This window comes from Haplochromis burtoni, unplaced genomic scaffold (genome assembly GCF_018398535.1).
Source record: "Haplochromis burtoni strain Fernald_Lab_line unplaced genomic scaffold, NCSU_Asbu1 Contig_220, whole genome shotgun sequence".
In the NCBI taxonomy this organism is placed as follows: Eukaryota; Metazoa; Chordata; class Actinopteri; order Cichliformes; family Cichlidae; genus Haplochromis; species Haplochromis burtoni.
This window is the reverse complement of record NW_024582581.1, coordinates 694,913-722,671: the sequence shown is the minus strand read 5'-3', so window position 1 is coordinate 722,671 and position 27,759 is coordinate 694,913. Positions and strand designations below refer to the sequence as shown.

General features: G+C 41.4%; 3 protein-coding genes across 4 annotated transcripts in view; 2 read left to right on the top strand and 1 right to left on the bottom strand.

Moving 5' to 3' along the window:
* LOC102289936 (cyclic nucleotide-gated cation channel beta-3) overlaps window positions 1-1,855 on the top strand; it is a 13,927-nt gene extending 12,072 nt beyond the window's left edge. Inside the window, exons 14-17 of the mRNA XM_005936550.2 lie at window positions 373-491; window positions 623-775; window positions 1,229-1,379; window positions 1,466-1,855. Of these exons, the coding sequence (XP_005936612.1) occupies window positions 373-491; window positions 623-775; window positions 1,229-1,379; window positions 1,466-1,483 (441 nt within the window). The 3' untranslated portion in view covers window positions 1,484-1,855. The remainder of the gene's footprint in view (window positions 1-372; window positions 492-622; window positions 776-1,228; window positions 1,380-1,465) is intronic.
* Window positions 1,856-2,476: 621 nt separating this feature from the next.
* Window positions 2,477-11,972, top strand: cngb3.1 (cyclic nucleotide gated channel subunit beta 3, tandem duplicate 1). Its single transcript, XM_005936557.3, has 18 exons — window positions 2,477-2,572; window positions 3,070-3,106; window positions 3,714-3,780; window positions 5,198-5,349; window positions 5,450-5,749; window positions 5,832-6,040; window positions 6,122-6,172; window positions 7,296-7,382; window positions 7,475-7,539; window positions 7,613-7,735; window positions 9,025-9,166; window positions 9,254-9,413; window positions 9,891-9,988; window positions 10,179-10,262; window positions 10,409-10,527; window positions 10,760-10,912; window positions 11,069-11,201; window positions 11,311-11,972. Exons 1-18 carry the CDS (start codon window positions 2,477-2,479, stop codon window positions 11,329-11,331), a joined length of 2,097 nt encoding a protein of 698 aa, XP_005936619.3. The 3' UTR covers window positions 11,332-11,972.
* An 83-nt stretch (window positions 11,973-12,055) lies between these two features.
* nsmaf (neutral sphingomyelinase (N-SMase) activation associated factor) lies at window positions 12,056-27,574 on the bottom strand. Of its 2 annotated transcripts, none has more exons than XM_042226609.1 (31): window positions 27,426-27,574; window positions 24,769-24,855; window positions 23,744-23,837; window positions 23,381-23,442; window positions 23,036-23,072; window positions 22,113-22,163; window positions 21,676-21,747; window positions 21,527-21,574; window positions 21,137-21,189; window positions 20,834-20,963; window positions 20,641-20,712; window positions 20,433-20,541; window positions 19,185-19,361; window positions 18,984-19,063; window positions 18,813-18,903; window positions 18,381-18,444; window positions 17,111-17,162; window positions 16,900-17,020; window positions 16,681-16,812; window positions 16,552-16,594; window positions 16,298-16,464; window positions 15,775-15,886; window positions 15,420-15,478; window positions 15,167-15,234; window positions 15,005-15,072; window positions 14,795-14,918; window positions 14,252-14,335; window positions 13,891-14,041; window positions 13,473-13,575; window positions 13,278-13,387; window positions 12,056-12,724 (listed from the first exon to the last, which is right to left on the bottom strand). In XM_042226609.1, the coding sequence occupies exons 1-31, from the start codon at window positions 27,461-27,463 to the stop codon at window positions 12,630-12,632; spliced, it is 2,754 nt and encodes a 917-aa protein (XP_042082543.1). In that variant the 5' UTR covers window positions 27,464-27,574; the 3' UTR covers window positions 12,056-12,629. The 2 variants fall into 2 exon arrangements, with proteins under 2 accessions (XP_042082543.1, XP_005936610.1); XM_005936548.3 differs by having other exon boundaries at window positions 23,744-23,822; window positions 27,426-27,573.
* Window positions 27,575-27,759: the final 185 nt, after the last annotated feature.

The window sequence follows — 27,759 nt, the reverse complement described above, 5'->3', positions numbered from 1 at the left end:
ATTCGTCACGTCATCACTTAACGACCGGATAGGGAAACAGAGCTCAATATCAGCAGAACTGGCTGAAGCCTAAACTGCACAAACAAGAACATCATAATACAAAAAGGAATGAAACTCAAAATGCTGGATCAAAGGAAACAGCCCATGACAGTGATTTTTTATTAGGTTAATACTTTTTTTTTCCTCCAAAATTTACAACTTTAATATCAAAGAATGTCCGAGTTCTTGTAGGTCTGAATTTATGACTTTAATCTCAGAAGTTCTGTGTATATAAAAGGCCACCACAGGCTTCTTTTAAAGCTAAAATGCCCTTTATAAGCACATACACATAAAACATCCCTTCAGTAATTTATTTGTGTAAATTATTTGTAGGGTGACATCGGTAAAGAGATGTACATCATCAAAGGTGGAGCGGTGCAGGTGGTGGGAGGACCCGACAACAGCATTGTGTTTGTGACACTAAAAGCTGGTTGTGTTTTTGGGGAAATCAGGTGAGTTCAGATACACAGATGCACAAATATATACTGATAATTAATCAACAATTAATTAATAATTAATCAACATCAGAGGCAATTAATCACAATCAGTGAACAGTGAAATGTTTTCTCTTTCTGTTTCTTAGTCTCTTGCAGTCCTCCAAAGATGGAGGGAACAGGCGCACAGCTAATGTCAAAGCATACGGCTTCGCCAACCTCTTTGTCCTGGAGAAGAAAGACCTGTTTGATATTCTGGTTCATTACCCGGAGTCGCAGAAAGTGTTGGCCAGAAAGGGCAGGTGAGTCAAAGGATTTGACTCAATATTTGCTGCTGATTTCACGAAATAACTTCTGTACTTGGTGGTTTATTTACTGGAAACCAATGATACACTATCTGTGAGGGGGGAAGTATGTGAACATGTATAAATGGCAGCGATTTTTAAGATAAAATTCCAGTCAGGTAGTTTTACACACAAGGAAAACAATCACATGTTAGTGGGTGGACCTATTTTTATTTTCAAGGCCTGATCTTTAAAACAGCATGATTACAAACAAAGTGAAAAGAAAAGTGTTATGTGGACGTCAGAAAAAGGGCTGTTGGTGATGTTCATCAGGCTGGGACACCTTTGAACAGTGAGCTTTCCCTTCCTGTCAGTGTGACGCATAAGTACACATGTAATCCCTGAGATATGAAGTTTCCACATGATAATAATAAATGCTGCTGTAGTAAACAAACCTCTGTACCTCTGTAGGAAACTAATGAAGGCCAAAGGTCCAGCAGCAGTTAAAGTTGAAGAAGAGAAGAAAAAAGGACTGGCGCTGTTCGGACCCAAACCCCCCACACCCAAACTGCTGCGCGCTTTCGGCGGGACCCTTAACAAAACGTTTATCGACAAAATGAAGGTAACTACACCGTTCTGTCCTAATAAATGCACCCCAAGTGATTATTACATGAAAGTCATTGTGCTTGTCTTTTATTTTTTCCCCAGACTTCCAGTACCAACTAATAAGGAGCATGGAAAGTTTTTTTTTTAATAACCCCTTTTTTGGAGTGAAGAAAATGTATCTCTCATGGATATGAACTCATTTCTGTTGAAAGCACCTTTCAGATGATAGTTTTACTGCTCTGTGTGTCATTCTGTCTAATTTTATAATATCAACAAGCCAAGACCATGTGTACCTCAACTACTGCCCCTAGTGGACACTGCTATGTATGTACTTCTTTCATATGGTTTTTATACAGTATAATCGGTTGTTTTTCCCACTGTAGGCGTGGAAGCCTGCCTGAGATTATCAGTCAGTAAGAAGCATGGTGACAATAATGTTGACAGTTTATATTATTTGACTGAGTTTTAATAAATAAATATGTTTGAACTGCATTCAGTGTATTTCTCTGTTAGCCTTGTGTTTGTGAGAGCAGGAGGTCACATCCAGGCTAATCCTCACCTGCCAGTGACAGTACAAGGGCCGATTAATTAAGCTGCCTCTGTTTTTGTGAGCCCCACAGACTAAAATAAACCAAGCATTACACCAGCTACTTTCATCGTAGCACCGATGGTTACTGCAGTGAATTTAATGTTATCCATGATACAGGATATTCAGAAACTGATTATACTCTTTTTACCTGCCGTCTCCTCCAGCTTACGTTGATCAGGTATAGGTTTTTATATAAATTCGCTAACATATTAAAAAAATAGCACTGGTGCTTTTTGGTAAAAGTCTTCTTTCTGAGCTGTGCTCACAACTCCAGGAGACCCAGTATTTCTGCTGGCAGTGATTGTCGGCTCAGCTCGTTGAGCTGCTGTTGGCTCCTGGAGAAAGGGGAGTGCCTAGAGGGACTTACTGATTCCTAGAATTTTATTTGCTTCAGTCTGCTGTTCAGGTTTGAGGTAAAGACTCCACAACAAGCAGTTCAGGTACTCTTTCAAAGACCTAACATCTAAAAAAAAAGAAGTTTGCAGAAGAAGCAGTGGAAAGGTCAGACTCTTTTCTGTCTGGCCATGTTCAGCAGGTTAAAGAAGCTGATCCGGGCTCCTGAGCCTCGTCCTGCCCAGGCTGCTGCCGCTCCGCCTTCTGCCCCGGCTCCACCGGCTACGGTAAGAGCTTAAATCTCCCTTTATTTTAATTTGGCAAACACTGTGTTCATCCAGTGGACACACCATTCAAATTGAACATTAATCAGGTTCATTGGCTTCTCCAAGCTTGTCAGACTGAGTTGTATTAAAATACACAACAGGAGGTGAAAGCCTCTGAGGCAGCTTGACACTAATATGGACAGGAGCTGTCACTGGTTCTTCTTCAAAACATAGGCTGGTGCTGCACAGGTTGATACTACACTGGCAGGCTAATCACTGCTATTTGTTCTCTTCCCTCTGCCTGTGTTTTTAATTTACAGCAAGAAACGCCGCCAGAAAAGAAAGAAGAAAAAGAAGATCAGCCCACGAAAGAGGAGGAAAAAAAAGAAGAAGAAAAGAAAGAGGAGGAAAAGAAAGAAGAAGAAAAGAAAGAGGAGGAAAAGAAAGAAGAAGAAAAGAAAGAGGAGGAAAAGAAAAAGGAGGAGAAGAAAGAAGAAGAAAAGAAAGAGGAAGAAAAGAAAAAGGAGGAGAAGAAAGAAGAAGAGCCAAAAACAGGTGAGATGCGTGTTTATCTGAGCTGAGTTCCACATTCAGTTACATTGTTATTAGGGTGATGGTCAAGTGGTTTGAAGGGAATGTTTTTTGGTCAGTATGTACCATTGTCCACAGATGTGAGAGGTGTTGTTTCGCTCTGTTATATGTCACACTCTCTGACCTTGCTGTAGATTCACTAAATGTGTCTTTTAGTGGATTGTTAGACTGTCCATCTGCTCCCTGTTTCTCTGTGAATCACAGACAAAGGGATTGGTGTCATCTGGCTGATCCTGTATCACAAACAGTGAGCACTGTCTTGGGAAGGTTTAGGTTCCCACTGCTGTACTAAAGTAAGCAATAAGAAACAGCCTTCCTTCATGCTGTGGTGATCTTTTCCTCGTGTACCAGTGGTTTAAAATACGAACAGCATCCCTCGGGATGTGTAAGAATAGAGGGCTGAATGTCAAATAAGCATGCGGTGCATGATGCTGCTCTGGTTGTTGAACTTTGCACTTGAATTGTTTTTTAAATATCTTTCTACAGTATAGAATCTGAAGGTTTTCAGTGGGGGTTCTGTAACAGTCATAGAAATGAAAAGCTAAAGAATGATGTTATATTTTTCTTCCAGCTCCTGCGCAGGCACCTGCTGCTCCCGCTCCCACTGCTGCTCCTGCCAATCCAGAGGACATTGAAGGGTAAGAATTCATCATGCTTGTACTCCTTTTTCGGCTTATTTAAGGGCATTAGCAATTATTACGTTATTAGTTTTGTAATTACAGCCATTTTTATACATAACCCTCCATCATTAGAATCACAAATGTAATTGGACAATTGACTGGCAAGCAGTTTCATGGCCAGATGAGCTCAGCTCCATTATTTTGTGACAAATTGAGCAGATCAAATATCTGGAGTTAATTAATTAAGTGTTGAGCTTGTATTTGGTAGCTGAACTAGAATGATAGGAAGTGAAAAGTATGGAGAAAGAAAGAAGCAACTCATGTACGGCTAGCAGTGGAACTGGGCTGCTAGTGTTTATTTGCGATGAGGCTGCTGATAGAAGTAGCAGGATGAAGTGTTCAGAGCTATACTCTCTGCACAAATGGATAATGACCCACAGCACACTGCAAAAGACACCCAAGAGCTTCTCAAGGTAAAGAAATGAGCTATTCTTCAACTCCCAAGTGAGTCCCCTGATCTCAACCCAAGCATGCTTTTCAGTTCTTAAATACAAACCTGAATACAGAGAGAGACACAAACAAGCAACAGCTGCCGTAAAAGCAACTCAAGGGCAAAAACAGGGTATTTGACGACATCCAGACCAGTCTTAGAAACAAAACTATTTTAAAATTATGGTTAACTGATTACTTCTAAGTATCTGAAAATGGGGGACTATAGAAAAAATTTGCTGCAACTCCTAAACAGTTAGTGTAATACTTTTGTTAAACCCCCTGAATTACAGATGAAAGTAAATCAAACACATCCTGAGTGTTTTAAAGCTGGTTTCATTCTCCAAACACCCTCTAACATCATGTGCGTGTCTGTTAGTATTCACAGCAGTTGCCTACATTTGAGGCATTTAGGGGCATCTGTAGAACAACCCGGTTTACGCTGTCCCTGTACGGGCACTGCACCAGGACACGTTAACTGTACTAAGAATAACTTGGCTGTCCTTTAGCTCCTCTGTTTTCATGAACTCTGAGCCGCTTGAGGACAAGAATAGTTACAGGTATATCTAACAGGTATCTAACAGTAAGGACTGATGACTCCACAGAGTCCCCACCCCCTCCCCAATGAGAGAGGTCTCTGGAGACCTTCAACACTTACTTTTCAAGATGTGATAACACTGTGACTTGCAGCATGTGACACATAAAGGAGGAAAGAAGATTAGGAGCTTATAGTGGTATTTGTGACTGAGATTGATCTGCCTGTGTTCTCATGCAAGCTGGAGTTGCTTCAATAGAATTTTAAGGGAGTGTTGAGGAAATATATTAATGTCATAGAAATGTAACAAATGCCTGTTTAACAAGTGGAAAAGCAGCGCTGCTGTCGTCTCTCCCGGTGTCTACCTAAAGCTATGAGTTGCGTGTTTTACTCTAATTTATCTGTTTTTAGTGAAGAAGCGCCTCCTCCACCTGTTGTCTACTCCCGCTACACAGACGACACCATCCGATTTTTAGCCAAGAAGTTAAAAGAACGCACAGAGATACTCAAAGAGAAGGCCATAGACCCTTACGCCACATCTCCAGAAGTCACACCACCTGTCAGTAAGTGTGGTCAAAAACAAGCCAGCATGCTTAGAGAGAAAAACAACAACATGCAAACTAATGTCTTAAGTCATCGTATGCTTCTTTTTTTGCCTTTTAGCACCTATTCTGAGAAAGGATGACTACATCCGACTGAAGGAAGAGGAGCGCATAGCCAAGGAAGAAGCAGAAAAGAAGAAGGCGGAGGAAGCGGCCAAAAAGGCAGAAGAGAAGAAGAAAAAAGATGAGGAGAAAAGGTTGGAGGCCGAGAAGAAAGCCGAGGAGGAGAGACTGGCAGAGGAGGCCAAGAAGAAAGAAAGGATCCTCCCACACATCAGCTGCTCCTGCTTTGACGTCCTCTTCCATCCAGTGGAGGAAAAAATGGATGTCATCTTGGGGACCACCATTGATCCTTTCACAGGTAAGCATCACACCTAAGCTCAATGAATTTCTTGTATTTGCCTTTAAATACTTGACAGACATTTCTGTCATTCTCTCTCCAGATCGTCGGTACATTTCCTGGTTGAGCTTCGTGGCATTGGCGTACAATTACAACGTCTGGTTTTGCTCCGCCAGGCTGGCTTTCCCTTACCACAGTGAAACTGCCAACCGCTACTGGATATTCCTCGACATTCTTAGCGACATTGTAAATATAATAGACATCGTTGTTTGGCAGCCTCGCCTTCAGTTTGTCAAAGCTGGAGACATCATTGTAAGTCACAAACCACTCAATCACATGTACCTGATAACATTTTAATAGTCTAATTGACTTTCGCACCTCTGTTGCTTGCAGAAAGACAGAGCTTTGACTAAGCTACATTATCGAAAATCACATCAATTTAAGGTGAGAACATGTGTCCAGTGGTGTAAAGTAACTAAATACATTTACTTAAGTACTCCAGTTAAGTACAGTTTTGTTCAACAACTGAAAAATAACACAATTAACATAATGTCAAGAATTGTGGTACTTGCTTATTTCAGCAAGATAAAGCCAAACTACACATATTCCAAATCCAAGACTCCATAAATGAGTACCTTAATGTCCAAAACAACAAGCACTGGCACTGGCATGAAATGAGCATATATTAGAAATAAATCCTATAAATCCTATTTATTAAATGGTTTGAATTAAATTAAACACTTTATAACACCAAAGGCGACTAAAGATGTATTATTTGGTATTACGTTGTAATTAAATGTACCTGCAAATATTGACAGGTAGGCACACTAGAACAAGAAAGTTAAAACTAAAGTGTTTGCAGGAAATAAAGAAATGATTATAGTTTAAGTAAATTTAAGTACTGCATAAGCAGTTTTAAGTTGTGTCCAATTTCATGGTAAGTTTGCAGAAAAACGTTTTTTCTACATCATACAAACGCTGTAGTTTGTGGGGCGTGGGTCGTATTATAGAGTGGATTAATCTTACCTTTTTACATCTTTATTCAATATTCATTATGCTGCTGTGCACGATCGATGTTCTGTTTTTCACGTGTCCTTTTATCTTACTAATATATGTGTGATAAAGATTGTAAAGTGCTCTTGCAATGTAAGAATGGGAAATGTTGTTTGTTTTTGTGCAATATTACTAAGAAATTACATAATACATAAAAATAACTTACAGAATATTTTATGTCTCCTTTCCAGTAAAATACCTGAAGTCATGCAAAACTTTCTTAAAATGACTCACACAGTACTTACACTTACTTACAATCTAGTTATTTCATTGTTTTCTCTACTCTCTCTTTTTTGCAGACCGTATTATAAAGTGGTACAACATTAAATATATAGATTTGGATAGATGGATAGATGGTGACACTGCATTTGTTTTTTATCCACATTTTTGCAGTTAGAAGTTTGCATTGTTATATTTATATTTTTACTGAACCAGTTTTTATTCTTCTTTCATATCTGTGAGCTTTGCAGCAAAATCCAAAGTTTAACAAATGTTTGTATTCTGTTCCGTGTAGACTGATATAATCAGCATCCTCCCCTTCGACCTGCTCTGCCTGTACTTTGAATTCTCCTCGTTTTACCGACTGAACCGCTTCATCAGGGTAGGCAGGAGGATGCTAACTTCTTTTTATTGTACTTTTTTTCCATTACATTTTCTGATAAGTTCCCTTACTTTTTCCCCTGTGTGTTTTAGATTGGTTCCTTCTTTGAGTTCAGTGATCGACTTGAGAGTGTCATGGCCAAAGCTTACATCTGGAGGTGACTGCTCGTGAATCGCATGGTGTCACTGTTTTGTAGCTTTAGCGTCACCATTTCTGTCTTTCTGACACAGAGTTGCCCGCACCACAGGCTACCTGCTCTTCATGCTTCACCTCAACGCCTGTGCTTACTACGTCGCCTCAGTGCACCAGGGTCTTGCCACAACTACATGGGTGTATGACGGGAATGGCACAGCGTATGTACACCAGTTTGGGACCTAAAGTTCTACACTGTACTCTGGAGTTCACCATGGAACTGAAACATGTCATTTCATAAGAAAATATTTCATTTTTCCTTTTAATGAAACAATTTAAAACTCAGAGAGAGATGTGTATAAATAATCTCAAACAACAAAAAGCAGAAAGCAGGGGTTCTCTATTTAAAGGCAAGCTTAACAAGGCCAAGTCAAGCTGTGTCTATGTAGCGATGTTGTGACACGGTGAAACAAAAGTTTCATCATTACCAAGAATATTATAACTTGGTGTTTCCAAAACCAAATCTATTTCATTATTTAATGACACATATGCACATGTTTTTTGCTTGCTGGTATGCAGTATGCAGATGAAGATGATTATTTACCGTGCTGCGTGTGCTTGGGGAGATCAGCAGCGCCCTCTGTTGTATCCTAACATGCACAGCATGCTCCGTGATTTTTGTAAGAGTACCTCCTGAACAAAGACCAGCTCTGCTTTATCCTTTTTTTAAATATTAATTAAGAATTGTGTTTTGGCATTCATCTTAGCTGGGAGCTACAAATCGAATCCATTAATTAACTGCAGATTGATTAAACTCTCTGATATTAATAATTATTTTCAGCATTATGCAAATCAAATGTGGCGCTCCTGAGGAAGTTTAACCATACTGATGCTGACAGAGTGACTTGCTCTTGACTTTTTGTTCACTGAGTGACGTCGGCTGACTTACACAGAGTCCTGACTGACATTGCTCACTTTTGAATTCAGTTTAAAGAACTCGTATTGTTCTGTTTTAATACTCCTGTATTTAAAAATGTTTATATTTTATGTTCATCTGTGGTAACGCCGTTCTTTAACCCTTTCATGCATAGTGGTCACTACAGTGGACACAGCTATTCAAAGGCTGTTTTCTTGTATTGGTGTCAGTGTTGATGGTATACTTGCACATAAACATTGGACACTGATGTGTCACTACATACTCTGCCACCCACTGGTCAGCCAGTAAGTAAGTATGTAAAAAACTACATGTTTAAAAAAATGAAGTTCAAAAATATTTTTTTCATACCTAAAGATGAATAAAAATACTTGTGAAAAAAATCCTGATTGAAGTTGTTATAATTCATGCATGAAAGGGTTAAAGTTCTTGGCCTGTCTTTTAGGACCATGTTAGAGCTTTACACAGCATAAAGGCGTACCATGCTCCTGTTGATCCCAGTAAACTAAAAGATTTACGACATGCCGTCTGTAGCTGTGGATAACTCCTGTCTTCTCACTACCTGTCCCTGCGCAGGTACCTGCGTTGCTACTACTTTGCAGTTCGCAGTCTGATCAACATCGGGGGTTTACCGGAACCTGTAACCACCTTTGAGATTTCCTTTCAGATGGCTAACTTCTTTATTGGTGTCTTTGTGTTCTCGAGTTTGATCGGACAGGTAGGAGGATATTCTTCAATGTTAATATTCCACCTGTTAATGTCTATGACTTCTCTGTGACACTTTACATTTCTGCCTTTCTTTCAGATGAGAGATGTCATAGGAGCAGCTACAGCAGCTCAGACATATTTCCGGGCGTCAATGGACGGATGTGTTTCCTACATGAACACCTATACGATCCCCAAGCTAGTCCAGAACAGAGTCCGCACCTGGTACAACTACACCTGGGCAGCTCAGGGAATGCTGGGTGAGAAATGTATACCTCTCAGTTGTGTCCTCACCGGAAGAAGCTGACGAGTTTAAATGGGGAACAGGGAATATTCATCCACACAAATACATTTCTATATAAAAACAAACAAACAAAAGAAAACGAGTCGTGGCCACTGATCCTGGTTCTGCTGGAGATTTCTTCCTGGTAAAAGGAAGCTTTTACTTCCCACTGTCACCAAGGGCTTGCTCATGGGGCGTTTGATTGTTAAGAATTTTCTCTGTATTATTGTGAGGTTTTTACCTTACAATATAAAGCATCTTGAGACAACAGCTGTTGTGATTTGGTGCTATATAACAAAATGCAGCTGAAATGAATTGACGTTACAGCTGAGGTAATGAAAAAGACTCAGCCATTCCTTAAGGATTCAAGCATGACTAATAATGAGCCGCAAAAATGCACAGACTAAAAATCTGGAATGTGCTCACATGGAATCACACTGTCTGTCCTTCTCAGATGAGTCCGAGCTCCTGGACAAGATGCCTCTGGTGATGAGAATTGCCATTGCTGTGGACATCAACCTTGCCACATTCCAGAAGATTGCATTGTTCCAGGTGAGGCTGCTTAAGCTTCAGCGCTCTAGTACCATAGAAAGTGTATTAGAGAAAGGGCGTGTGAGTGGACGGATAATGAACTGTAGTGAAGTGTAATGAAGTTATGCTGGCTGCTTTCAGAGATGAGTAAAGCAAAGCAGAGCTTCTGTGATTCAGTGAAAGTCAGTACTCACTACACTCTGTCCTTCAGGGCTGTGACCAGCAGATGTTAGTGGACATGTTACTGAGGCTCAAGTCAATCATTTATCTACCCGGAGACTTTGTTGTGAAGAAGGTTGGTGCATACATATGTGTATACATGTCTGTAGGTAACGACACGGCTACAAAGTAGCAAGCAACATACTTCTGAACTGTGCTGATCATCATGAAGCAACAAGGTGACCTGAGCTGAGTGTCACTGCGCTGATCTGTCCTCTGCAGGGTGACATCGGTAAAGAGATGTACATCATCAAAAGTGGAGCGGTGCAGGTGGTGGGAGGACCCGACAACAGCATTGTGTTTGTGACGCTGAAGGCCGGCTCCGTGTTTGGGGAAATCAGGCAAGTCTGCAGCATCAGGAAGGACAGCTGATGCTGTGAAACCTTTGTTACGATGATGTCACGTTAACTTTGGGTGGAGATAATCTAAGAAGGAAAAAAAAAAATCTAGCAGTTTTTATCACGTCTTTAATGCTGCTTTTGTGAAGTTGTGTACATTGCGCAGTGGTTGTGTTGCTTTATTTTGGCCATAGTAGTAGGCCATATTGTTTTTTGTCTGCTTATCCAACCACAGTTTACTTCAGTCTGCTAAAGATGGAGGAAACAGGCGCACAGCCAATGTAAAAGCTCATGGCTTCGCTAACCTTTTTGTGCTGGAGAAGAAAGACCTGTTTGATATCCTCGTCCACTACCCGGAGTCTGAGAAGGTGCTGGCCAGGAAGGGCAGGTGAGCCGCTTATTAGTGCTTCAGGAACTGTATTTTCATTCAAATTTAAAAGTATCATATACCCTCCAAACCTCCATCCAAATCATTACGTTAAATGAAATTTAAATATGCATCCTTTTAAAAATGTGTGGTGGGGTTTTTTTTGTCACTGTGAAGGAAACTAGTCAAAGCCAAAGGAGCTGTACCTGCTAAAGGTAATGAGGAGAAGCAGAAAGGACTGGCTCTGTTTGGACCAAAGCCACCAACGCCCAAGCTACTCAGAGCCTTTGCAAATATGAAAAAACTCAAGGTAAACGTGATGTGGGGAAGTGTGTTCTGCTGTAGGCTGTTTAAAAGCACTGATGGCTAAAGTATTTGTGATGTTGAGTCCTGTCATCACTTTGTCTTGTTGTCCACAGAAAATGGAAGAGACGAAATAGGGAGTGGATGTGGAGTGTTATTGAGAGTGTCTTCTACTTTTCCATTGCTACCAAAAGACCCATAATGGAACCGGTCTACAGCGACCAGAAGAGCTGTTGTGATTCAGATTTTTATGTGACCTGATACTCTTCAGTTCAAACGTCTGCTGGAAGCAGCAAAGTGCTATGATCGGAAAGCACTAATAATCTCCCCCCACACTCTTTGCAGATTCATCAATATACACAGAACCGTCTGTAACAGGAGAGGACAACTGTTTGAAATTTGTGTCATGCAAATGATCAACTTTATATATTAAAAAAAGAAAAAGGCAAAAATTATCCTCAGTTTCATTATTAGGTGTTCAGGGTGATGCGAAGCTCTTCCATCCCTGACTGGAATTCTCTCTGTGCAAAGAGCACCACCTACTGGCTGAGTGACCTTTAAACTGTTAACTGAGCTGCTGGACTTGTAGTCTATTTGAATTTTGACCAAGAGGTGTAACCAAGAGTATCAAATATCAATATAGAAATGGTTCTGTTTGTTACTGGGTAGTCTGGGTTTAGCCCCAGTGTTTGTTGGATGTCCAAACATCACTGACACTGTAAATAACCAAAATACCTCTGATATATTGAATAAAGTTGTCTTTCCTCTTGACATGAAATCCAAAAGCATGAGCATTTACTAAACTTTTACTCTTTTTTGTTGTGGAAATATTGCAAAATACAGGATGATCCGTAGGAGACGTTTTAGAGGCAACCATGATTTATTAATAAAACCTGAGCACCATAAAGCTGACAGACACTGTAAATCCACTGCAAAATTAAAATTCACATAAAGCTACTGAAACATGATTGCGTATTTAAAAACAAGGTACAATCCATCCACCAACTACACCTGCTTTATCCTTTACGGAGCTGTGGAGGGAGGTTAGGAAGAGATTAGCTACGTGATGTTTAACAGTTAATAAATTTAGGCAAAGTCCACATGTATGTATGCATAACAGGCTAAAAACTGAAGTGAAAAATCAGGCACGTACACTTCTGCTTCCGTCTCTCATGCACGAAACTGTAAGTAGACATTTTCTCCCAAGATGCAGACATCAATGAAAACTAAGACGACCGCGTGTGGCCTGTTGCTTGGTTTTGGATTAAAAACAGTTCAGAGCCAACTCCTCTGAGATGCTGCACATTTAGAGTATGTTTTCAGCATGTCTCAAGTCCTTTGTGAGTCTCTTTCAAAGGCAGTCAGCAGGATACTTGGCCTGTGTTGTCCAGGATATTGCACTGGGAGACTTTATCTCCCCAACAGAGACGGAACTTTAACTCTGGAGCTTCCAGAAGATCATCTGTCGGTCCTCCCCACCTGTGATCACTGTGGTGCACAGCTCACTCATCCACATGGCTGTGACAGCACCTGTGTGTACATGGATTTATGTATAATATTCTTTAGCCTATATTGTTATTAATTGATACATTTATTATAACGCATGTACATTTTAAGGTTTTACTACATTAGTGGCACAAACATTAGCCAAATTAGCATCCAGTGACATCTTCTGAATCAAATATTACAGATTTAGCGGAAATTAGTGAACTGTGTGTTTTTTATTCTGTGCAAGTTTCACAGAAATCTGACCAATACTTTAGAGACAGGGGTGTCAACCATAAGGCCCGGGGGCCAGAATCGACCAGCAAAGGCTCCAATCCGGCCCACCATTTTCTGTTATTTACTAACAACTTTATGTTATGATTCAAGGTCATTCAGGACAATGAATTAGCAGAAGTTCCTGGTAAATTTGTCTATTCATTCCTGCCAATTCGTTCAACTGGCAGTAAATAAAATCAGAAATGCAGCAGATTTTCTTTCCTTCTTGTTGCTGGTTTTACAGCCAATAAACAAAGCAGCAGCAGAAGTTTGAAAACGGGGGTAAAAACTCCACCCAATGATTACTGAAGATGAGCTCTACCTGAGTGTGCAGGGATCCTCTTGGTAACTGTGTTGGTAAGAAGGTCCCACAGGAGGAGGTCACCAGACTGGCCCCCACACAGCACCCAGTTTCCATCCCAGCAGAAACACCTGCACACACAAACATGCTGCTAAATGCTTTGAACATAGCACAAAGAAACAAGTGAAATACAAAGTTCTGGATTGCTAGGAAAACCTCTGCTCCTCTTCAGCTTTCACAGAGGAGATCACCATTCCCGTCTGGACGTCGATAACCTTCATGCAGGAGTCGGCTCCAACGCTGAGAACGTGTCGGCTATCTGAGAATGCAAAATCGGGATAATCACACACATATACAGTTACATGTCTTTGGATAATACATATGAGTCTGGGAGTTGTAATTTCTCAACAGAAATTCTTCCTGCTCAGCAGTAAAGGGTTGTTTGATTCACACAGAAGAATCAAGCAGCCAACAGCCGCTTCAAAGAAAGCTGAAGAAGTGCTCTCCACATGCACTTTAACTGTACTGAGCCAAACATTAAGCTTAAGGGAATTATTTACTCAAAGCTTCCACGAGCAGATCTGATCACCTAAAATGTTAAACTTAAAATTCAAAGTTCCACGTTCACACAAACCAGGACTGAAGTCCGTCTGGTGGATGGTCCCACTGTGGCAGTGGATCTGCTGCAGAGTCCTTTGGCTGCTGGTGTCCCAGATGGTGACAGCCCCATCTTTACATCCAGACACCAGCAAAGTCCCAGCTGGGTTCAGACTGACCGTGTTCACCTGAAGTTGAATGTTAGAGAGCAAACATGTTTTTATTAAATATGTTTTTAACACTGCTAAAATGCCTCAGTGTTTGACAAATATGAACATTTTATTTGTCAGAGTCTTTCCAACAATAACACATGCACACAGCGTTACTATGATGCATTTAAATCCACATGAACTTTGTAAGATCTTGATGAAACCTGTGGCTGCGGTTTTGTCACTCACCCCAGCATCATGTTCCAACTCACCCAGCAAATTAAACTGGGATCTCTTGTGAGTGGAAAAGCTGTCAGAGTTGCATTCCCACACCTGTGAAGGTCACACAGAAAACAACGCTAAAGGTTCATCCTCTCTCTGACATGGAGTCCTTAGTCTTCCTCAGTCTGCGTTCATCTGCTGGCACTGAAACAAGCCGGCTTCTTTTCAGAACGAGCACCCAGGTTTAGCTTCATGCAGCCTGACCAGGCCGGACTCTCAGCTGTCATCACAGCACGAGTGCGAGCTACGATGCAATAACAGTATTCTCATTCCTGTCCAGGGAAAGCTTTCAGGATATCATTTTACCGTTTGTGTGAGTCTGATGTGTCTACGATGTTGCCTCCTTATTTATTAGTAAAGGGGCCTCGTGTGTTATACATCATGTGATGTACTGTCAATCTGGTCCATATGACAAATACTGCATAGCTCTCTCCCTTAAATAGTAAATTCATTAGTCCAGCACTGTAACATGTCCCATGTCTGAAAAGGGTTATAGAGACAATACTTTACCTTAACAGTGGAATCCCAGGATGCTGTGTAGAGTTTGTCCTCAAACCAGCACATTTTACTGACAGCGTCATCGTGACCCATCAGCGTATCCTGCCGCCTGCCATACGGGACGGAGTAGAAATACCTGAGAGAGAGGAGCGTGCAGGTCAGCGAGAAGCCGTCAAAACTCTCTGAAAACCACGTTAAATATAATGAATAAACAGTCCGTACACATTGTTGTCCCACGAAGAGCACACCACCGTTTTACTGTCCGCCAGTATCAAACACGATGACAAGGCCTGAAAAACAGTCGAGCGGTTTACTGTTTACAGAGAAATGGAACAGATTCGGAGAAGAGATCCGAGGAAGGAGATGCTGAACGGGCGAGCGTACCATGTTAGAGAACGACATGCTTCTCTGGAACTCCTTCAGCTCTTTGGAAAACATTTTAAGTGTCGAGTCTGTAATAAAGAGCGAGAGGGGTCAGCGTGAAACACGTCTCCACTGACAGAACGGAGCAAACCGTAATGCATCCTTCTCTTAATCCTTTTAGCTCAACGGCTTTTTAATTAAAGAGAAAACAAAATGAGTTTCCAAGTAGATCTGAGTCGTCTACATTTCTTCTCAGTCTAGACATTTTCCAAACCTTTAGATGTGGAGAAAACAGCCGATCCACCTCGAGACACAGCAATGCCTGTCACAGCTCTGCACATACAGCAGAAACAAAGTTACTTAAAAAACATAAATATACACGTATATAAAAAAAAAAAACACATGAAATGAAGAATTTGTTTAGAATAACACAGCAGTCTGTTATTGAAGGAAGTAGTCCTGAAACTAGTATTAAGTTTCTGAAGGGGTGTGGAGCTCCTGCAGCTGCCTGCTACCTGCTTTCTTTGAATTCACTTCCTCATTTTTGAGGCAGGGCTTTCACTTTTGCTGTATGTGGTTACATTTGTACTCTGCTGTAACTGCAGCCCACCGAGCAGCTCCTGACTCACTCTTTATGGATCTTGTGGCTGGAAACGGGCTTCAGACTTTCCATGTTTGCCCAGGCCAACCTCCTGCTCTCCTCGGTGAGATCTTCGAAAGACGAGTCCTCGCCCTGAGAGGCTGCAAAACAACACAGGGATCCGGCCTACATGTTAACTTATTATGGTTATGAAAAACATTTTATATATTAAAACACATTAAAATGCAGTTAATATAGCCGAAAGTGCATAAATGAAACTCTTATTTTCTTCAGTAAAACCAGAACAAAAAAACAGGAGAGTAAATTAATAATTCATCGTTTTGTGACTCTTTTTAATCTTGTGTTTGTGTTGATTGGCTTCACTCACTGAGACATGTACCATCCTCCCAGAGAGGAGTAGTGAAGCACATAACTGTGTGGGCTTTAGAAACACTGCTCAGCTCTCACAGCTGCCGTTGCATCGTGTTATTAGCTACTTAAGCCTGAACAATGAGAGAGAAAGCTCTGCAGCTGCAGGGCTCTCACACACTTCCCGTGCTGTGCGGTGTTACCTGGAGATAGCTCAGCGTCGGGTGAGTTGATGCTCGAGCTTCGCGTAATGTTCTGAAACCTCGGGGTGATCCTCTGAGGGTGAGGGCTGGTGAACAGCTGTTTGGGCGTCTGGCCAAACTCCAGGATCTGTGTCAGCATGGCGATTCTCTGATCGGTGTCCTCAATGCTTGTCAAACAGACAGAGGGGAAACGTTAGGCCAACGAGGCGGGATGAGCATTTGGAAATATTCTCGTTGGATTTTCTTTTCTGTACCTGTCACAGTCGATCCCGCCCTCATAGGTCAGTGGGTGAAACACTTAGAAAGGAAAACGATGAGATGAATATTAATCGTTGGCATGTTTTCGTGCCTCTTGTACTGAGAGTAGCTGTTGGTTATGTTACCGTTGTGAGCCGCCACAGCTTCACTGCCCCTCTGCTTGAAGCCAAACACCAAGTCAATCCACTCATGAAGGTGTTCTGACACATACTGACTCTCCAGGGCGGCTTTGTGCTTTTGAAGAAAATCACTGGAATCTGGAGGAAGAAACAGCAAACCTTACTTCCTCACGTGACTCCTAATATTACAGAGACACACAGACAGCCGGTCGACAGGAAGTTCACCTGTGGCCCACGGCGGAAGAACGACATCACCAACTAAACTTCCGTTCTGCCGTCTGCCCAAATCCAGACTCAGTCTGTTTTCCAGGAAGCTGGGGTCTGTCCCATAAAACTCTGGGATCAACTGCAAGCATACGAGGAAAAGCAACATGTCAAGAAAGACATTCCTCGACAGAAACAGCATCAACACCAGATAATAGACGGATAGCTTTACCTCCTTGAAGTCAGTAGCTCCCTCCAAGCAGTTTTTCCACGTCTCACCTATGCTGTAAGAAACCACAACACGTCACCAAACACGTCTTCAAAGTGTGAAATACAACATTCACATCTTCACCAGAAAACACTGTGTACGTGTTCAAACTTGTTTCCACAGTAGTCACAAACTGCAAACTCTGCTTGCATGCTGTTCCTGTACAACAGTGCATGTAAATGTGAGCATGAATGACTGTTTCTCTCTGTTTGCCCTGTGATAGGCTGGACACCTATCCAGGATCCATTCCTCCCACAAGATTAAACTGGATCAGTGTGCACAGATAAATGTACATCTATGTGTCAAACTTCTTTGATTAGCACTATTTTAGTTAGAGTTAGGATGAGCTTAACTTCTCAGCTCTGTTTACATTTACCTGCTAGTATAAAGTAGCTTGTAGGTAAACCTGCACCAATGTCAGCTGGTAATTCTCAGTGTTGTTCTCACATGAAATAAATGTTTTGTACATCGTCCCTTAGAAATGCATAAATAATTATTAATGAGGAAAAAGTAATAGCCCCATAAATCTAATAACTGGTTACCACGTTTGGCAACAAGAACAGCAATCAAGCTTTTGTGACAACTGGCAACGAGTCTTTCACTGTGGAGGAACTTCGGTTTGCTCTTCTTTGCAGAATTGTTTTAATTCAGCCACATTTGAGGGTTTTTGAGCATGAAGGTCACGCTGAGCATCTCGATCAATGTGAGCCATTCAGAGGGGGACTTGTTGGTGTGTTTCAGATCATAACCCAAGTGCTCTTGAGCTTCGGAGCACAAACTGATGACTGGACATTCTCCTTCAGTTTCTGGTAGAGAGCTGAAGTCATGGTTACAGCAAATCACTGTACCACTGACTGTTGCCACGGTGTTGTCTTTATGAAATGCTGTGTTAGTTTTAGATCAGATGTAATGCGACTCAAACCTTTCACAAAAAGTTAAGCTTTTGTCTTGGAGATAAACCCCTCTAAACCCGTGTCCTTGATCCAACACAGCTGATTTAAATGGCTAAACGACCTCCTCAACGTGTTCTCCAGAAGGCCTGGTAATGAACTAATCATTTGATTCAGGTGTGTTGACCCAGGGTGAGATCTAAAACCTGCAGGACACCGGCCCTCGAGGCCTGGAGTTTGACACCCTGATCTAAAACATGCAAGTATGACAAAGAAATCAGCCAGTGGGCAAATTTCTGTACTTTACCATTATAATGTGTAAAACAACGGGGGAAATAATTTACCTATTGAACATTCGGTCAGCGTGGTCATAGCGGCCATTCTGGAGACACAGCATGTGCTCTGGAGCTGCAGTTAGAGGACAGCAGATGAATTTAAGAGATCAGAAATCATTATATCATTACTGTGAACAGAATTATGTGTCGCCAAAATGTCAGTGTGCAGTTTCTGAAGGCCGTGAGTCACAATGTGAGTCACAGTTACTGTGACAATTTTGCATTTGACTGATCTTTAAACTTCTGCTTGACTCGCACAAGCATCATCAAGATGAAGACTGAAAATGTTGTGCTGTGCTTTTAACTGTAGTGTTATATTTGACTGTTGTGTCACCTAGGTGACCAGCAGGCTAAACCTCAGAGTTATAAAACCTACAAAAATAACATCTGTTGGTTCCACACGTCCTGTAGATGATAAGTAATGTTAACTGTGTGACATACCAACTCTGACCAGGTAAAAAAGGACGTAGCCTGGAGATGAGTAATGGCTGCCGTACATGAAGCTAGGTTCGGGCATGCCTCTGTATCGAGCCTGTGGAGAAGAGGGGAGCTCTGTGGTTAATAAGGAACTTGTCAGCAAAAACAAACAGTACAATCAGGCAGTCGTCTCACCAGGAGCCTGTCCAGTCGCTCTTTGTTCAGGGCTCCCACAGGTTTGCTCAAGTCTCTGAATGTGGCAGCATTTGTCATGTCTGAGAAACAAAGCGTAGTACCGACAGTGAGAAACTACAGCATCTTTACAAAGATGCAAGACCCAAAATCTCAGCCACCATCACTCTGACAGGAGAAAGTGGCAAAGGTCTGCGGACCCACCTAACCGCGGGCTGGTGTAGTCAGCGATGACCCAGGGGAAGACTGGGTACTGCGAGAGGTCGTTGCAGCTGCGGTCAGCCAGGTTGTTGAGGTGGAGGAGATACTGGTAGTTGCTGAGATGACCACGCTGCCACTGCAACATGTAGCTCTCTGCTGTGTGCTCTATCGCGTGGTTTTCTGAGCGAGAAAGGCGAAAACAGCACAGGTACGTGGTTCAGTTAATCATCGAGAATGAAGCATCAGCTGCACTGCTTTATAAAGACAACAGCAGTTTTACATATGTTGCTTCTGCGTCACACAGAAACCAGGTTTACTTGCAGCTTTGGACTATTTAGTGATCACTTGATGGCTGTAGCTGAGGGTTACCAGTGGCACACTGTTTGCTCCTAAATCCTTGAACATTTAGATCTCACTTATATCCAGTATTGTTTAAAGCCATGTCTGCGAGTGCACTGCTGCACACCTTCACGTGTAATCATTGATCAGTGAAACGCAAACAGGGATTCACTTGTTAATCATTTTCACACAATGTTGAGGAAAACATTTTCTGCAGATGCTCTTCTCAACACGCAGCACAGACTGGAGCTATCTGTACGGGTCTGCATCTTTACTGCTGGTCCGTTAACTTTCATTCAATTTGTTCAATAAATCTCAACAAAACAAGCGAGTCGTGATTCTGATAATTTACTGACAGAACTGCTGCATGATCAACAAAGTATCACAAATGGAAGAAGCATGGTACACTGTTGTATTGAAGATTGTCCAAGACAGACACGTTGTTACTTCTGAAAAACTCCACTTGGTTTAGATTTATTCGATTCACAATACGAACGAGAATTAATACGAGTTTAAAAATTCTGATTCCTCATCCATTCTCATTGGCTCTGCTTTGAGAGTCACCCCCATCTCAGTGCAGCGTATCAAAGACATTTGTGCAAATTAATTGCATGTTGTGTGGTCAATTTTTGTGCATGTATGAGTCCCGCACACCAACAAATCCGTATCCTAATGGGTACACATTCGATCTTTCTTAGGATTTAGGTATGAACACAAAACAAAAGAAGAAAAAGATCCTAAAGAGATTTTAAAGCAATTTGTTGTGTATTCTTGACAGAAACAGCTCAGGAGTACAGCACCTGTGTGAAAACAGCACCCAGAGGCCACAAATTCAGGCTTTTAGAGCAAAATCTATTTTAAAGAAGTGATCAAATAAATCAGACATTTATTAATAGGCTTGTATCGTCTCACCCAGGAAAGTTGCGATGTAGTAGTAGACTTCATCTCTGTCGGTCGTGCTGTAAAACTTCAGGTATATGTCTGAACAGAAGTCATTCTCAGAACAGAATACCTCCAGACCCTGAGCAGGGAGACCGAACACATGAACCCATGAGATCATCCAAATAAACTGCAGTAAAGAAAGATACTCAAGCTACCTTTAGTGGCACTTGCGACTCACCAGGGGTCTAAGACCAAGCCGTCTTTTGTAGATTCTCCTGACGTTGTGCAGCTTTATCTGAATCACATTTTCCTGAAGGGAGAGGACGTGCACACCAATTACAATTCATTTGTTTGGGAAACATTACTGGTGTTCAGCATCTGAACAAACAGCCACACCAACACCATTCCCACTGCCTGCTTTGTCATCTCACCGGATATCCATTGAGAGGCTGGAAGTAGAGGTTTTTATCTGTTACGCAGACATGGCCTGGATTGCACACCAGAGGCATGACCATCTCCACTGCACACTCCATGTGAGGGTTTTCAGCAACACTCTGAAAGCTTCACAGCACATTAACACCACAGTCCTGTCTGGCTGCACGCTCTAGTACATCTAAACCTTATATAATAATCACTATATTAAGTTTAAGTCACGCATAACACAAACCCAATGAGGCTTAAAAATAAAGTTAGGAAAAAGCATATAAATACTCATCTGATTGACATCTACATACCAGTTTTTGTCAAACGATGACCTCGCCATTCGGGATTGTAGATTGGCAGCAATCTAGAAATAAAGGAAATGTGGGTTTGGTCTTTGGTTACGCAATGGTTACTTACTATTTTAAACTAATTAAAGGTCATAAAGAGGAAGGAGTAAGAGGGGACAAATACAGGAAGTGCAACAGACTTTCACTGTTTCATTGCATTTGTTTTTCATCGTTTCCTCATCTTCATGGTTTTGAGGAATGGTCTACAAATGTGAGATGGACCACACTGTTGTGGCATGAAGCCACTACAAATTGGACCTTTATTTAGATTTTATGATGTGGATTTTTGTCAGTGTGTGAAGTGGGGCATTGCTTTCGAGGCTTACTGTGGACTGAGAGTAATGATCGACTTACCATTGCAGTCTGGTCTCCAAGTTTTTCCAGACAGGAGGCCCTGTGGAGCTGCAAAATTTAACAGATTTTAAAGGGAAGGAAAGCAGCTCACACCGCGCACGTGACACAAAACTCCCCCCACAGTATTTTGTTTTGTACCAGCGACATACCTGAAGTAACGTCTGGACAACATCCTCTGTTTTACTGCAGAATTCTAACTGAAAGGTCAGCGTCTTTTCTTCCTGTGATCAGACAAGTTTATTCAAAAACAAAAGAAAGTTTCTTGTGAATAAAATGACACACTGGTTTTATAACCTTGTCCTAAAAATGTACTTCAGTGTTTTTAGACAATCATTCCAGAACTTTACACTGGTCATTATATAGCATAGTGTTCAAATGGATCCAACAAATGCACATGTGTCCAGAGGCTGTGATCTTTGGGCTCTGACTCATTGTAAGAAAGTTTTACCTTCCGTTTTCACCCTTTCATAATAAAAGGAAAAGCCAGCAGCAGTTATTGTGAGACAGTGACATTCCAGATTTTAAGCACAAACAAGTCTCTGTGAATACGCAACAGAAGACACTCATGCTGAGCTGACTCACCCACCCTTTCATTTCTGTAAGGCGCAATAACGTTGCTTTCTTTGATGTATATCACCTGAAAACGAAAGAGTGGATTTACTTAGGCTTTGTTCACACTGCAGGTCTTAATGCTCAATTCCGATTTTTTGATCAAATCCGATTTTGTCGTCTGCTTGTTCACACTACAAATAAAATGTGACAGCAAACTCGCTCTAGTGTGAACGCTCAAAGCGGCCCGCATGCGCAAAAGAAGACGTCACACACAACGCGCTCTGTTTAGACCCAGAGCAAACAATATTGTTTGAATGACGGCCCTTAATATAAAGACTTCAGACCTTATGTTTCCCAATTTTTGCTTGAAGTTATTTTGTTATTTACATAATAATGTAGATAACCTAATAATTATCCTTATTGCTGTTTTAGAGGAGCGGTGCTTCAAAGGATAGTTGCAGATTTCTGTCAGAATCTGCAGATTATACAGTACAAATAAAATGTTCACGCTGTCTTCCCAACAGTTTGACTAACATCTACACTGGATGGCCAGGAAGTGTTCGCGATGTCTTCTCCGGCACTGATAATTGGCGTCTGTCTTGTGTCAGTGACGTAAAAGACTGATTTAATGCGACATGACCATTCAAACAGCAGTCGCTTCTAAAACATCGGATATATATCGGATTCAGAACCACATAGGAAAGTGAACCAGATCGGATTTGTGCCGTTCACACTGGCATACCATGATCGGATATGGGTCGCATAGGGTCAAACAAAAACGGATTTGATGCGCTTTCGCCTGCAGTGTGAACGTAGCCTTAGACAAAAAAGACACGATGAAAGTAAAGAGGATCAACCTGAACAATCAAATACCATATATTACAGAGAAAAAGCTGCGAGGGCTGGTGCCTCTCTGAAGAACAATATGTTTACAAAAGTAATAACTCCATAACTCACCTGCTTGCAGAGAATAGATATGGCTGATTGTCCGGGTCTGTGAGCACATGCACAAATCAGATAGCAAATAATAAGAATTATGACATCAAAACTATAATTACTTTTAAGATTAATAAAACAGAATAATCACCATTAGCATGTGCCGCATCCAAAGTAGTAGTGCACACGTTTTTATTTTTCAAAAATCACATGAAGCCCAATCATTTGCAGATGCTACTTACAAAACTGCTTTTCAAGTACAGCTGGGCTACATTTGCACTCCAAGTAACCAAACCGGTTTGTCAAACTGAGTAAAGATGAGCATGTGACGTGCACATGCAACGCCAAAGATATTACTGTGCTCACTTGTTAAAAGAGTTCTTCTCTTCCTCCACAAACTCAATCTTCTTGCAATCTCGCAGAGGAATCTGAAAGCAGAGTGAGCAGTTATGATTAAAGACGTGGTGGCGTAACTACAAAATCCATGATTCATAGATTTTGTACACAAAAAACACAAACAATGTACAATACAAGGCTGTCTCCATTATATCCAGCCTGCCTACATAATGGTAACTGTATCTCCCAGCAAAGATAAGACAGGCCTGTGACACCAATGTATATTTTTTAATGTTAAAATTCACAATTTTAAATTTAGCTAGCAGCATTACCACAATGTTTATTGGTTGTAGTTTTATTTTTGTTTTTTTAAAGAATGTTATAAAAACAAACCTTTATAATTGGTTCTGCAAGCTCCTCTGGATCAAAGATGATCGATTTGGAACAAATCTTGAATGAACCTCTGATTTTTCTGGAAAGAAAAAAGCTGATGTTAGCTTGTTAAGTAATAGCTAGCCCCACCCCCCAAAAAACAAACAAACAAAACACACAAAAACCCGGCAAAACAAACAAGAGTAAATATTTTGCACAAAAAAGTCAATAGACATTTATAAAACTAAAAAAATAATAATCTTGAAATGTTAGGAGAAATATGCTAATTACAGGCTAGCAACCTCTATCAATTTTCCTTCCCAGGTTTTTTCCCCCCCCAATCGGCCGTGTTTCAGGGGGGGGGGGACAAAACCGGAAATGAATTCAAACAACAGATTACTTTTTCTTTGAATTGATGGGTCTCAAGGCTAATGTTACAGAGCAGAGCTACAGTGTAAAGTCGTCCCACATGGCAATAAACGTTTAGCCTAAACAACAGAATTCGACTCACATCCAGTCTAGAGCCAGCGTTAGCCCCACAGCTCGATCACATATTTGCCAAATATAAACCAAATGAAAACAGCTACAGGGCACAAATGTTGTCCAAATGGCCTGAAGGACAGAAATCTTCAAAATGAGACAAAGAAAGCAAAGGTGGTGTTTTGTGTATTTACTGTTCACTCCTTTTTCAGTAGGTAGGTAACAGGACATGATTATCACTGAAAAGTTCACAATGTTTGATCAAAAAAAAAAAAAAAAAAAGGTTTACACAAGCCTTCATCACAGAACTAAATGGTGTTTGAACAGTTGTTCCTCAGAAGGCAGAGCAACTACCATCAACCCTAAAAGCTTTAAACAAGCATGAGTACATGATAGCACCAATAAAAACAGAGAAGCATTTCAAAGTGTGAGACTTCTTTAGCTTTTTGTAATTTTAGAGGAAAGTGAAGGCACGGTTTGTACTCAAGCTTATAAAGTACTTCCATGGTGCAGCGATTTCAGGTGTTAGATGCTGATGAAGCGTTGCCTTTAATTATCCAACTTACCTCTGCTTTTTTAAAGTGCTTGTCACATGGTACGCGGTGTGCTGTTCAAAATAATATTCCTCCAAATCCAGCAGCAAGAGGGAAAACCTGGAAAGGAGCAAACAGCTGCTTGAGAAAACATCAGAGCAATGGTGGGGTTAGACTGGTGGGGTCAAATCACCAGATTTTTAAAAAAAAAAAAAGTACTGTATTAATAAATTAACAGTAAACAACACATTATTAATGTACATAAAGGGGAAAATGTGGCTCTTTAACACATAAGTGTGACTCCAGGCAATGATGCCTCCTGCTGAAAACTTTCTTTGGTGCACTTTTTAAACATTTAGAATCTTAGAATCAGCAAGTTTCTGCAGATTCTGGTCAGTGCTGATGCATCATGTTATGATTGTGTTCTGTCAGGATTACACACATTAAATAATCAAAGAAAATGTAAATAAAGTCACTTTGTAGGCTAGAATTGTGACCACTAAAAGAGAGAGAGCCTCATAGTTGATTATTCAGCTGTGAGCAATGTTGCAGCTTAAGTGTGTAATATTTCTGTTTACTGCTGCACTGACAATCAATACATTAAACCACTGTGAGCAGTAATGTGGATTTAGAAACCGTGGCATGCACTTCCTTTGCTCAACTTGCATTAACATGTTTAAAAGTATTGAAAGGAGTTAACTGCTGACATATTTAAGAAGCTACTTCATGCCAGAGCAATGTTTTAGCTTATATACATATATATTCCAACTGATATTTCACAACAAAACCAATAAAGACATTTCAAAAACATCAGCTTGGTAATTGGACCTACAGGAACTAGAAACAGTCCGGTGCAGCTCAGTCTTCTACATACGCAGCTTTAACAAACCCGACAAAGGGTATTGAAAGGTTTTATGTGGAACTGCTGCTTGTTGAAAGCAAAAGTTATCAGATTAGGCAGAAGGATGTGTCACTAAAAAAGGAAGTGATTTGCTTAAATTCAGTGGCCACTTTGTTAGGTACACCTGTTTACTGCTCGTTAACACAAATGTCTTATTAACAAATCCCATTTCAGCAATTTGGTGGACGAGGACATGGTCACGACTATCTGCTCAAGTTCAAACTGAGCATCGCAATGGGAGAAAAAGAGCAACTTTGAGTGATGCATGATTGTTGGTGCCAAATGACCTCATTTACTCTCCTGGCATCTGCCCCAATCTAGAAACATCTGCAGGGTTTGCAGATAATGGTCTGAAAGCGACAAACTATCCAGTGAGCAGCAGTTGTCTGGCTGATAATGCCTAGTTGATGCCAGATGTCAGGGGAGAATAGTCAGACTGCTCTGAGTTGATGTGAAGGCAACAATAATGCAAATGACTGCTCATTACAACCAAGGTGTGCAGAAGAGCATCTCTGAACACACAGCACGCCACACCTTGAAGCAGAAGACCACACTGAGTGCCACTCCTGTCAACTAAGAACAGGAAACTGAGGCTACAATTTACACAAGAGCTGCAAACTCTCCATGCATGGATGAATACTTGTCTGCTTGTATGAATAGTTTAGTCTGCTGCTGGTGGTGGTGGTGCAATGGTTTAGGGCACAGGTGTCGAACTCCAGGCCTCGAGGGCCGGTGTCCTGAAGGTTTTAGATGTGTCCTTGAACCAACACAGCTGATTTAAATGGCTAAATGACCTCCTCAACATGTCTTGAAGTTCTCCAGAGACTGGTAATGAAATAATCATTTGATTCAGGTGTGATGACCCAGGGTGAGATTTAAAACCTGCAGGACACCGGCCCTCGAGGCCTGGAGTTCGACACCCCTGGTTTAGGGGGATATTTCCTTGGCACACTTTGGTCTCCTTAGTGTCACTGAACATGATTTAAATTGCCACATCCTACCTGACTTTTAAGTACAGAAGAATGCTTTCTATGTTAACCAGACTGTTAGAAGAAAGCTTATTTTTGATGAAATTGGATTCTGACTGATGTAATTGTTTGTATTCATCTCCCTGACCGAACATAACACATTAGAAGCAGAGGCCTGTGGTAGCTTGAGGTCCAAAACTCCAGTATCAGACAGGCTCTAATGAGTCACCAGTGCGTACAAAGCACTTCTTCACACTCGCTGAAGAAACTGTTCATCCTGTATTGTTCAGAGGTGACCTCATCCTTTTCCTGCCCAGCATGCTGAGTATCAAAGTGCACTGTGGAAATTCAATGCCCTGCTCTAGACCGGGACCACGCAGGAGATCGTTTCAAAGCTTTTAAGAGCTCACTCTGGTGGTCAGTTTGAAGCATAGATCATGTGCTAAGGTCTGCCGCTTCCATTAGGAGGCTCAGAATTGGAATTGCTGGAAAAAGCAGCTGCTTTAGTTTAAAGCTCTGTCAAATTCTTTTATATCCTCCACACTCTCACTTAAGCGTCATTTTGTTGTACTGTCCTCTAGACACGGGACCTTCTGGGTAAAAGTAACCGGTCTGCACCGCAGACCAGAGCCCACTTCAATAATTAGACCGCATCCCCCAGCTGACAGTGGAGCTCTGCCTCATTAGCTAAGCAGCCCTGCCTCACGCTGCAATGACACGCGGCCACAGTCGGGAAAAACAGCCCGCTGCTGGCGCTCAGCTCCCAACAAAACCTCGCAGGGAAATAACCACCCGCTAACAGAAGGTGGAAGAACACCAACCTTTCTTTAGTTCGTTCCTGCGCCAGAAAAAACGCCATGACCGCACAGCATCCTCTTCAGAAACTCAATACCGACAAGCCACAACAGCCCGAGCTTTGTAAACACGGAAACTTGGTGGAAACCACGTGACCCACTCCAAGACAGACGGTGAGCGGTCTGCACAGAGCAGCGGAGGGAGACGTCACTCTGCTGGCACGTTCAAGGACCAACACTGCGTCAGTGCCCTATAAATAAAATTGAATATGTTTGTTTTGTCGGTACAAATATTTTGTAATTTTAACCACAAACAGAGTAATTTAACTTTCGCTGCTATAATAGTGGGAGTTTTGATGGT

Bases quoted from the DNA above. Each gene is read 5' to 3' on its own strand.
- cngb3.1 (XM_005936557.3), top strand. From the start codon at position 2,477: ATGTTCAGCAGGTTAAAGAAGCTGATCCGGGCTCCTGAGCCTCGTCCT. The intron at 7,736-9,024 runs GTATGTACACCA...GTCCCTGCGCAG, and splicing joins TATGACGGGAATGGCACAGC to GTACCTGCGTTGCTACTACT. The intron at 10,263-10,408 runs GTTGGTGCATAC...TGTCCTCTGCAG, and splicing joins GAGACTTTGTTGTGAAGAAG to GGTGACATCGGTAAAGAGAT.
- nsmaf (XM_042226609.1), bottom strand. From the start codon at position 27,463: ATGGCGTTTTTTCTGGCGCAGGAACGAACTAAAGAAAG. The intron at 20,713-20,833 runs GTGAGATGACAA...CTCTCCCTTCAG, and splicing joins AGCCTCTCAATGGATATCCG to GAAAATGTGATTCAGATAAA. The intron at 16,465-16,551 runs GTACAGAAAAGA...CTGTTTGACAAG, and splicing joins GGCGGGATCGACTGTGACAG to CATTGAGGACACCGATCAGA.